We start from the raw sequence: 12,068 nt of genomic DNA, 5'->3' as shown, positions 1-12,068 counted from the left end.
ATGCCACCAGGGGAATCTAAGTTCCCGATTGCCTGATTTCCCTTTAACTTATTCATCAAGAAATTACTAGATCTTTTGGACAATTTACAAGTTACCAAGTTTTCTCACCGTTTTTAACTTTGCTTATTAACAACTCAAATTTACTGACTTCCGTATGAGTTTCTCAATCTTTCTTTAGATGGCTTACTAATTTTTCTCCAATTACCAACTTTTTTTGGGTTACAACTTCTCGTTTGAATTACTTACCAACTTTTACTTCATTTTTTTTTTAATTTATCAATTCTTGTAATCATTTCTTAAATTTTTGAAACATGAGGGAGCTCTTGGGACAAATTAGTAAATTTTAGCAGATTTCTCAATCTCGGTTTATATTCTTCAAATCCGGCTTCCCAAAAACCATGTTGTTTGGGAGACCCATCTATGGTGAATTTTCAAGGGGATTTATGTCATACACCAATCAACCAAGTTGTTTGCCAAGTGCGTTTCCACGTCAGCGATTATCTAGGATCGGAGGGCAGATTTATCACGTGTGTACTAGTCTACTATTTTTTATGGCACGAAAATTAGGTGTAGATAAACAATTATGATTTTTTTTTTTTGTATCAACTTGGTGATTGATCAAATATGAGTTAGCAATCCAAAACTAATCGATAGCTCACTTGGAAAAAAGTTGATAAATCAATTTATTAAAGCTAGAAATTTCACATAAGAATGGTAAATTTAAAGTGTTGTGCCCCAATAACTATCATTGTCACTTGGGAAAGGAGAGGTGAAGAGTTTGATTCCTCACCTTCTCAAGAGGCTGGAGTGAGAACACGTGAATAATAGAGTAAGATTTCACAACCTGTGCACAATACTTAGCACACATAATGGTGTGTAAAATAGGTATAAGATAAGACTAGACAAATAAATAAATAAAATGTTGCATGATGAGCTCGAGTTCAGGGTTGAAGGATTTAAGCTCCTTTTGCTATGAAGGTTAAACTAGGGGTGAATGCCAACTATATTTTGGCTAAGTTAAAAAAAGATTAGGGATAAGCTAATCTAATGCCAAACCTAATCCATCTTTACTAAATACTCCATTCACTTTCATGAGAGAGACGGATGTGGATTGACGTTGCCATGTGGCCAGCATTACTTTTCTTTTCTTTTCTTTTTATCTTTCGGTCATATCTTATATTTTCTATCTTTTGAAGAGTCGCACGATGGAATGGGAGAAGTTGACCGTATGGAGTACCCTCTCAATAGGCACGCATGGTCGTAGCCAACGCAAACCAAAACCAACCCTCTCTCTCTCTCTCTCTCCTTCCCCTTCTTCTTCTTTTTTAATTGCATAATAATCATAAAATTTTAAAAGGTGTTGGTGATAATGAAATCAGTGAACTCTCCTTTGGACGGTAATAGCTAATAGGCAAACCTTTTCTCCCCACCAGGGTTCTCGTCCGCCTCGTTTTATTTGTACTATTACAAAAAATCTTATCTTATTACACACCGCACATGAAAGACTGTGCTTTGAAAATTATAAATTTTCATTATTTAATTGCTCAATAAATAACTAGACGGCAGTTGTCAATGTAATCCCCTTTTAACTGTTTTTCCTTTGGAATTTGTTCCCTTTGAGCTTCTAGAGCCACCATCAAGATTTTAAATTCATCGGTTTTTTTATACGGAAAACAAATGCTTTTGTTTACTTTTCCATTGGTCACCAAACAATCGTATTATGCTAAAAAATTCAAGTGCCGTGAATTTCAACCTAAGTATGGTGCTGTAGCAATTCATTTTCTCCTTGATAAGAGGATTACATGATCTCGACGTCCAATTTTATGTGGTCGTGACTCCAATTGCAACCATTTTGTTTTCCTTTTTTTCCAACAATTGATTCTGTCGGAATATTTTATCATTTTTACCTTGAAATAATAAACTTTTGGTGTTATATTAATTTTACTTTGAATTGGAAGTTTATTAACTTTTTTTTTTTGGCGCGTGAACTTTACCCACTAAGCAAGTGAATTAAAACTTGGTAAAAGACCAAAAGTTAAATAGTTATATAAATTATCTCCACACAAGGCCAAAAGCACCCAAAAAAAAAAAAAAATGCCCTTCAATTAAAAGAAATGATCTCGTGTTATTTATATGCAACGGTAGCCACCTGCGGGGTTCCCTAAAATCCAGAGCTAAAAGAAAATTTCTGCCTGTCAACTTTGGTCGTATTCGTCAAAATAAAAAATGAAACAAAGAGTTTTGAGCAGAAATCCTATTAGTTAGTCAAAAAAAAAAATCATTTCTTTTTTTCAATATGGATAATGGGTGTAATAAAATCTCGTGAAATAAAATATTCAAAAACGAGATGCATTTTTTTATTAAAATATTAGTTATTGAATCATAGCGTTAGGCCTTCTTTTTCTTTTGTTTTGGATTATATTTGGACATATTTTTTCTTGAGATAAAACTATTGTTTTTTTTTTTTTTTTTTGCAAAGGAGATAAAACTATTGTTTATGTGCGGTTAAACTCTAAAATGGGTTTTGCTACCATAATAGTCATTAGGTTACTAGAAGAATAATAGTTTGTTGTGAGATAAAAATTATTAAAGTAACGGGTTCCACAACAATTTATAATTATTTGTTATTTGATTTTGAAAATGATTTAGTAAGAGTCTTAAATCTACCGTGAGAATAACCGTCCTGTTTGGAACCACAAACACTAAATAACAAATAATTTTAAATTATTGTGGGGTCTACACCATCAAGAATTTGTAACTCACAAAAAGTTATTATTCTCACGATAGCCTAATGACTTTATACTAACAAAGTTTTTGATTTTTTGTGGTCTAGAATAGATTGTTATTCTTATGATAGATTAGAGACTTTCGCCCAATCATTTTTCTTTTGAAAATTGGGGCATATACTCTTTTTTTCCATAATCGGCGCTATGTATGCATGTGTGGTCGAATCTTTCTTTTTTTTTTTTTTTTTTTTTTTGGGGGGGGAGAACCGGTCTGGTTGTTTATGAATGATTAAAGAAAAATGGGGAAAGGGGGGACCGATTTGGCTATGTACGAATGATCAGAGAAAATCGAGGAGAATAAAGTTTTGATAACGAAAACCCATACTATTTCGAAGCTGAACGATGTTCCATATATCAATAATTTCTTTTTTGGTAGAAGGTCGAAACCAAATTTTCTTTTTTCTTTTCTTTTTTTGAAGGTCGAAACCTAGTTAAGATCGAGACATCACCATCAAACAATTGCAGTTTTATTTCGAGAAAAAAACACTAAAAGCGTCATAAATTATGTATAACGCTTAGTGTCAAGTTTTCACTAACTCACTTAAGTGTCAAAATCAGAAAAAAAAAAAAAAAAAAGACGATTTCCTAAGTGCCTCCAAAGAGAAATTACGACTAAAGAAATTACGTGGCATTTATAATTAAAAATTTTATCTAAGGTGACATTTTTTAGCACAATCACTTTTTCATTAAAATTGCATTGAAGTGACCACTTTTTAACAATGATTGGCACTAAAATAATCATTTTTTTACAATAACTTACACGGAAGCAATCATTTTTTAACCTACTACAAGATGTTGTTTAGGGGTTATATGTTGTCTGAGCACATCGGCGAGTCATGTAATATTAACAAATAAATAAAATATGGCTACATCGGATTTCCGGTGATTTAGATTGGAGTTGGTGCTTAAGTGATTATTTTTTCAAAAAAATGTCACTTAAGTAATTCAAAAAAAAAACTTTTAACATTAAAGTGATCATTATACATAACTTAGGTACTTCTAGTATCCTTCTCCCAATTTATTCCTCCTCCTAGTAATTTTGCTCTTGGCAACCGAACAGAATTGGAGGTCAGACTCAAGCGCGGGCCGAACCCTGATTTTAATTGCGTTGCATGCTTCCCGACCACTCAAGGACTCGGTGCATATGATTCACCGAATCATGTCATGCAAGACTTACTTATGAACCGATGCTTGTCATTCTTTTATTCCACGTGCTTTGTAAAGCACGAAAGAGTAGCCCGATCACTTCGCGCTTGTAACTTGATGATTTGAGAATTTGCTCAATTTCCCTTAGATTGCCTCCTACTTTGGCTATTTATTGAGACGATCTTGGACAAACTACCACGCTCCTACAAGTATTTTATTTGCGGAACTCTATGCGGTGGTTCATAGTTAGGGTAGAAGAGGTCATATATAAATATAAGGAATAAGTGCATTGGAAGATCTAAAACTTTTTAAAAAGTGCAATCGAGTTCTAAAGATTTATCAAATCAATCAAATCTAAGTCCTTTCAGTGATTACAATTTTCGAAAGTCTTAGGAGTCGACTACCCTTTTTTGATAAGTTTTAAAACTCAATTACATTTTTAAAAAATTTCAAGACTCAATTGAATTTTCATGATAATTTTTAGAACTTACAATACATTTATCTCTAAATTCAAATATGATAGTGTCTCATATAGACATCTCAAATTCTAAATTCAAGCCCAAAAAAAAAAAAAAAAAAAACAATAGGGTGGCCAATCATCTTCTCATATATACGAAGCACCAAAAGTTAAGCTCAAATTGTCAGTCTAACGACCCATTCGAGGAGGTGCAACACTTCTATATATAAATAATAAGCCATCATCTAAGAGTTTAAGCTTTTATAATAGTTGATAGTGGTCTCACAAAATTCTCATATGATATTAGAGCTGAAAGTTTTGAAATTGAATCCTTTTAGACTCCATTTGCTTCTCCAATTAAATTTCTATTGAAGGTTTTGAATTCAATCTTTCCAAGTCTCATTTACCTCCCTAATTATATTGATATTACTCCTACAAAATCTCACTGCTTCTAAATTAGCCAAAATATCTCGTGACAGGAGTGAAGGGGCCAAAAAAAGTCACACGTACATGTAAGGGAAAATGAAGGGGGGAATATCATCCGAAACGCTCGAGACCAAATTTGATCATCTAAAGTCAAAACTAGATGCCGAATGAATTTTAGTGGTACATGATTTGACGTCGAATTTTTGCAGACCCATTTACTTCTCTAATTAAATTTCCACTAAAAGTTTTGAGTTCGAATTTTTTCGTATTTCATTTGCCTCTCCAATTAAATTTTACCACTCAGTATTAAGCAATTGATCCTATAAAATTTCACCGCCTCTAAATTAGCCTGCACATCTCCCAACGAGAGCGATGGGACCGGAAAAAGTCAAGTGTACATGTAAGGAAAAATGAAGGGGGGAATCTCATCCGAAACGCTCGAGGCCAAATTCGATCATCTAAAGTCGACACTAGGCGCCGAATGAATTTTAGCGGTACATGGTTTGGCCCCAAATTTGGTAGAAAAGAGAATCTTATAACAACCCAAACCACGACCGTGCAGTTTGGGAGATTCATGGTACCTTCCCTGAGTTTAATGCCGCAGAATAATCGCTAAAGAAGCAAACAGCGATGTCGACATCGACGTCGACAACTGTCGCCCTCGTCCGGTCAGTCGTTGCAGCTCTCTCACTCTCTTTCTCTCTCTGTGTCAGACATCGGTCCGTTCTCTCCGTTCTGTCCAACCTCCGGATCGAGTCTCATCTCCACCGCCGTCAACCCAAAGTCTTTCTCGGGCTCCCCCACCAATCGCGCCATGCCAAACACTGCATTCCACTTACCGCCGCCGGGGGGTGGTGGGGTGGAAAAGAGAGCGAGCTGTCATCAAACATGTCATCAAGTGTGTCATCTGCGGCAGTTCCTGGGACCTGGCATCGCACATGGCACCTTCCGAAAACCCTACTGTAGCATAAAAAGGCAGAGGGTGATGATGAGATCCGATGCCCCAAAGGTCAAGCACCCGTCTCTCCCTTGGGGCCTCGCCTTTTCAACTCCATCATTCTCCCTCCCCTCCCCCTTCCTTCTCTATCTGATGAGCAAAGATTTCAACCCAGTTGGATCAGATCAGTCATCATGACTCGAGCTGCAACACCTTTTCTCTCTCCAAACAGTAGAACCCACAAAGGCAAATAGTCGCTCCACTGAAGAAAAAAAGAAGAAAGAAGAAGGAGGAAGAAGAAAGGAGGACAGAATTGCGTTGTGTAGCTGGTTTGCGGCTTACGAGATCTTTTCCCTTTCTTCTTCTTTCTTCTTCTTCTCTTTGCAGAGAACTGAGAAGGGAAAGATTTCATAACCGAGCCTTTCTCAAGCAGAAAGCTCTTGGAGTCGAACGGAGCGAGCCCGTCAATGCGTTCTCCGGTGGCGGTCTCCGCTTACTTCGCTCTTCCTTTGCTCGCGCTCTGCTCGATCTTCTTCCCGCTCGCCGCCTCCGACCCTCGGATCGCCGTAGTGGGCCTCTTCTGCCGGAACGCCAATGGGACTGTCGCCGGGAACGTCGTCCCTGACTTCATCGCCGTCATGAGGGAGATCTCCGGCAGCGTCGCGCACCTGCGCTGGGGCAAGGCCAACTACTCCCTCGCCTCGCCGCCGACGGCGGTGTACGGCCTCGCCCAGTGCCACGGCGACCTGATCAAGACCGACTGCCTACTCTGCTTCGCCGAAAGCCGGACCCGGATCCCCCGCTGCCTCCCCAACTTCGGCCGGCTCTACCTCGACGGCTGCTTCCTCCGTTACGACGGCTACGACTTCTACAACGAGACCGTGGATCCGACGCACGACAATCTCAACTGTAGCTCCAATTCGACGGTCCCGGCGGAGAGAGCGGCCGAGTTCTCATATAGGGTGGACCGAGTGCTGAGGGATGTCTCGGCCAGCGCGGTGCAGAACGGGGGCTTCGCGGTGGCCGGGGAGGACGGAGCCAAAGGAGCCGCCGGGGTATACGCTTTGGCACAGTGTTGGAGCACGCTCGATGCCGGCGGCTGCAGAGTCTGTCTGGAGAATGCGGCATCGAAGGCGAGAAACTGCACGCCCGCAGGAGAAGCGCGGGCCATGAATGCGGGATGCTTCCTCCGTTACTCCACCACGAAGTTCTACAGCGTCCCCGTCAGCGGAGGTAACAAGTTAGCCTCTTGATCACTGGTTTTTCGGACATTAAAAGATAGCCTCCTCGCCATTACAGGGCAACCGAGGCTCTTCCATGTCTGTTGTCAGATTTCAGTATTTCCAACCGTAGTTTCCTCCACGTTCGCTGATTAAGTTCGATTTGATTGATCTCGTGATTCGTCGTGGGCGGGTTTTCAGAATTTCCAATAAACTCTGTTAATCTCGACCTGAATATTGGGTTGAACATGTTGATCTTTCATTCGAGTGCTAAGGCTGCCAAATCCGAATTTTTGTGAGGCCCCTGACATTTGACTTGTAGTTGTCATAGAATCACTTGAACGGAAGCGATGCTGTCTTTGTCATTTCGCAGGGCCGTCCAGGGTCCACATCACTGTAGCGATAGCCTCATCGGCTGCTGCGGCGATTTCTCTCGTTCTCATCGGCGCATACATTGGATACAAAAAGTACTCCAAGGAGAAATTAGGTAAATGATTTGAATCCAATGCGTACAATGGAATCTCGGTGATTCTTAAATACGAGCTTGACAGTGCGAATTTCGCATTCATCCATTTTCAGTGCAGCATAGCCTCATGAGACTACCGGCGAGCGTCAGAAAGTCTAACTTGTATTTCAAGTACGAGACGCTGGAGAAGGCCACCGACTTCTTCCATGACTTGAGGAAGCTGGGGCAAGGGGGGGCCGGTTCCGTGTACAAGGGGATACTACCCGACGGGAAGGTGGTCGCGGTGAAGCGGCTGGTGTTCAACACGTGCCAGTGGGTGGACGACTTCTTCAATGAGGTGAACCTGATCAACGGGATCCAACACAAAAACCTCGTCCGGCTTTTGGGATGCAGCATCGAGGGCCCAGAGAGCCTCCTTGTCTACGAATATATTCCTAACGGGAGTCTGGATCAAGTTCTTTTCGGTAAGTAGCTGGCTGTTGCTCGACTGCTTAACAGTTACACAGTCATCGATTGATGCCGAGAAGAGATCTAACCCTTTAGAACAAGCATCGGCTCAGTTTGCAATCTTAATAACCTGTTTGCTTGTACTGCAATTAATGTCTCCGTCTTATGATTTCCGAGTCATTAGGCTTCAAAAGTCTGCGCCATAAGTGTCTTGCCATTCCTCTTCTTCTATTACGTCAGCCACACTCCGTTTCTGCTGTTCTTTCTAAAGTACGAGGCGGCCCCAATAAGAGAATAGAATCTTCTGCTGCAGTCAACGATGCGACCCATGTCCTGACTTGGGAGGAGAGGCTGCGCATCATCACAGGAACAGCCGAGGGCCTTGCGTATCTTCACGGAGGCTGCGGAGTGAAGATCATCCACCGGGACATAAAATCTAGCAACATCCTCCTCGACGAGAATCTCATGGCGAAAATTGTGGATTTTGGGCTCGCCCGATGCATTGCTCCGGATAACTCTCACCTCAGCACAGGAATTGCAGGCACACTGTAAGAATGCATGTTCAATCACTAGCATGCTTGATACCATAGTCGGCACTCTTTTTTTCTATAATCTGACAAGTTTTGGCCAGTCAAAGTGTTTTCCCATATCACATCTTCTCTGGGCTAAGTTTGGTTCATTTCTAAAAGACGGTAAACTATACAGCGGTTACATGGCGCCTGAATATCTTGTGAGGGGACAACTGACGGAGAAAGCCGATGTTTATGCTTTCGGGGTGCTGGTTCTTGAAATCTTGAGCGGTAGGAAGAGCAGCGTATTCGCACAGGGGTCGAGCTCGGTATTACAGTCGGTAAGATTGCTTACTGTGTTTAGTATCAGCAGATTAAAATGTCAAGATGCGTGACGGAGCCATGGAACTTTTATGATTTGCTTTTCAGGTATGGAAGCATTACAAGTCAAACAATCTAGCCGCGTGCGTCGACCCGGCCTTACAGGGCAAATTCCCTGTCCCGGAGGCATCGGACATGCTCCAGATCAGCCTCCTGTGCACGCAAGCGTCCATGGAACTACGACCGACCATGTCCGTGGTCGTCGAGATGCTCCGCAACAGGGACCATGCCGTCCCAGAGCCAAAGCAGCCCCCGTTCCTCAACGCCAGCGTGCTGTCCGACGAGTCCAGCACCGGAAGCTCATACACGCACACATGGCTGTCGAACCAGCTCACGGTGTCCGATGTCTCTTCCAGCATGACGGGGAGCCTGCGGACGAACAGCCGCTACGCGGTCGAAGCATCCGAGCCTAGATAGAATCGGGTTAAGTTCTTTGTACAGGCACATGGTGAAAATCCATTCTTCGTTCTACGACCACCCAACGTTGTCGCGTTCGATTCATTGTTTTTGGAAGCACTTTAAATTGCCAAGAATGTCTTCTGCTTTCTCCGGTCGTAGTTGCAGACTACCTTTTTGCGCATAGAAAAAAGCACGTTGTAGAATTCTTCTTCGTTTCAAACTTTGCTGCGTTGACCCTTTTTGGAATTGGGATCTTTTGGGTGCGTTTGCAGACGATATTTAAAAGCTTAGGTAGGACATCCAGCCCCTTTTCAAACAGTACAAAGATGGGATCAGATCAGATCAGATAAGGTGGTTCTTTTCCAAAGAATGTCCTAACATGGGGCAATTCTCGGCAGATTGTACGGCGTGGATTCAAAGTCGAACCGCAGTAGATTTAGGAAATACCCACGTGGCAAATATTTTTTTCTTCCTAAATTACCCTATTGATTTTTCATATTTCCGTTATTACCCTTTATTTATTTTATTTTTAAAAAAAAAATCTAAAGCCATCTTATGAGTTTCAATATAATCTTTTTGATCGATTTTTATTGGGAAATCACTTGCTGGCTATCTCATGAATTGATCAAAATGACCATATTAGAACTTTCTATAAAAATTTCGCCCGAGGTTACTAAATTAGCAACCTCCGATTTATAGGGTCGCGCGAATTTATCTCTCTCGAGGGTAGAAATTATGGAGAAATTGATTCGCACGAGGCTAAAATTGCAACAACTTGACTCGTCGAACGTTTTGAAACGTTTCGGAGTCATTATGTCGTTTGACCCATTTGTTAGGTTCAACAAGCATGATATTAACATTACAATAGATACCTTAGAGCCACTCTTATATCACAATTTGCCACCCAACGCTCACTCGTATTAATCAAAAGATACTTTACAGCTAATTGAGGTTAAGATTATTTCAAGAAAAATGCATTGAAAAATATTTTTCTAAAATTGATTATTTATGTCTTTGTAATAATTGAACAAAAAATGATTTCATCATTGACAACAGTTTGGAGATTATTTTTCATTTATTTCTTTTTGTAAGCAATACAAATAATTATTTATAGAAAAAAAAAAAAACGAATTTCAAATTATTTATTTTTCATAAAATAAATGCACCATCAAATAGATTGCCACTCTATTTTCTCGGTCAACATATCATGCGGCAAGTGGCATAAAATGCTCGTGAGATGCACAGAGTTTTCGAAAATGTCGTGTAAAATACATTTCTTAATGAACCGGAACTTGGAGTTGAAGTGACTCGATTACGTAGGATTAAGGGCTTAATGTTACAAAATTTAAATCCAAAGACCCAAATCAAAGAATCATGCACGAATTTACATACGAGAAGTCTGATCAAAGGCCGATGAATAAGTCCTAGGAGTCACAAGACGAAAAATGTGAAGTTCTCTAGCTTACTATGATCTATTTGTTTTCACATCAAATAAACGATATAGAAAATAATTTTCTTAAAATAATTATTTATATCGCTATAATAATCAACTAATAATAAATATCTTCATTATAAATGGTAATTTATTTTTCAAACATATTTTTTTTTTCGATCATTTTTGTAAGTAATGGGAGCGATTTATTTTAGGGAGAATAGTCTTCCAAATGTGGATTCTTTGCGAAACAGGCGAACTCTCTAAATTAGTTTAATCATGCAACAACTTTCTTTCTTTTTTTTTTCGACGAGATAGGATCCACTAGCAAAAATTTCCAATTGTTTTTTATCTTTTCTGTTTTCTCAAAAAAAAAAAAAAAAAAGAGGAAAATCAATAATGGGCTTAGAGTCATCAGAGAAAAAGAAAACAAGAAAATCAACAGCCCAAGCCCAGAACATACCGAAGATCCTTTGGCGCCTTCTCTCGTACGGACTTCCTCTCTCTTCCCTGATATCCCAACGCTACAGCGAGCTGATAAGAGCGATGAGTCGTCGTCCCTGTCGTCGTCGTCATCGTCGTCGTATCCCTGCGAGCGAGCGATCATGACGTTGACCGCCATTGGCTCCGACGCGCCGCCTCTCGAGTGGAAGCTCTCTCAGGTTCTCGGCGAGCCATCTCCCAAAGAGGAAGGCGAGCTTGCTTGCTTGCTCAATAGGTCGTTTTGTTATAATTATGGTTAATGGATCAATAAAAGTCGATAAATTAAAATACGTCTTTTTTGTTCACGTATTTCTTTTGAATTCATGAATTTCTTAAACTTTTTTTTCACGTATCTATTGAATTCATGAATTTCCTAGTTTTATGTATCTTTTAGTTCATGTATTTATAGAGTTTACGAATCCCTTGAATTCATGTGTCTATGAATTCGTATCTCTTGATTCATGAATTTTGTAGATACATGCATCTATTTAATTCATGTATTTCTTCTGTACATGAATTAAAAATATCTATAAATAAATAGGGACATAGAGCTTCATTATGGTTATAGTTTTGGTTTTTTCCGACTCAATTAAAAAAAGGCTTTGATACACTTTCCTACTCTTCTGATTTTTCTTAGTGTGTTGGTTCAATTGAACAGTTTGACTGAGTCCTGTTTACATATTGCTAATCCAAACAAGTTCGAGGTATTGTATCTTAGGGGGCATAGTTCGTGAATTTGTGGAGCACCATTGGCAAAAACTAATTGCCTTAAGGAGATTCGGATATCCGTACCTCACATCCAATTTTATGTTATATCTTATTTTCTTCTTCTTCAATATTTGTAAATGGAAGGATATTATAAAGTTGTTATCATATTCTTTACATTGATGTTCTTATTACAATAAATAGTATATCTTCTCTGGATTACTTTTTCGAACTCAAGCAAGAGCCCCATCCGAGGATGACGCTCCATCTCAAG

The 12,068-nt window shown here is 39.8% G+C and overlaps 1 protein-coding gene across 2 annotated transcripts; it reads left to right on the top strand.

The window, feature by feature from the left end:
* The first annotated feature begins 5,599 nt into the window (after positions 1–5,599).
* LOC104417962 (cysteine-rich receptor-like protein kinase 1) lies at positions 5,600–9,377 on the top strand. 2 transcript variants are annotated; one of them, XM_039304371.1, is made up of 7 exons: positions 5,600–6,081; positions 6,186–6,985; positions 7,346–7,459; positions 7,552–7,902; positions 8,199–8,433; positions 8,591–8,735; positions 8,824–9,377. In XM_039304371.1, exons 2-7 carry the CDS (start codon positions 6,220–6,222, stop codon positions 9,190–9,192), a joined length of 1,980 nt encoding a protein of 659 aa, XP_039160305.1. In that variant the 5' UTR covers positions 5,600–6,081; positions 6,186–6,219; the 3' UTR covers positions 9,193–9,377. The 2 variants fall into 2 exon arrangements, with proteins under 2 accessions (XP_039160305.1, XP_010027449.2); XM_010029147.3 differs by having other exon boundaries at positions 5,600–6,985.
* The last annotated feature ends 2,691 nt before the right edge of the window (positions 9,378–12,068 follow it).

The sequence above is a fragment of the Eucalyptus grandis genome, chromosome 2, assembly GCF_016545825.1.
Source record: "Eucalyptus grandis isolate ANBG69807.140 chromosome 2, ASM1654582v1, whole genome shotgun sequence".
Taxonomy (NCBI): Eukaryota; Viridiplantae; Streptophyta; class Magnoliopsida; order Myrtales; family Myrtaceae; genus Eucalyptus; species Eucalyptus grandis.
The sequence above is the reverse complement of the archived record's forward strand: the minus strand, read 5'-3'. Positions and strand labels throughout refer to the sequence as shown.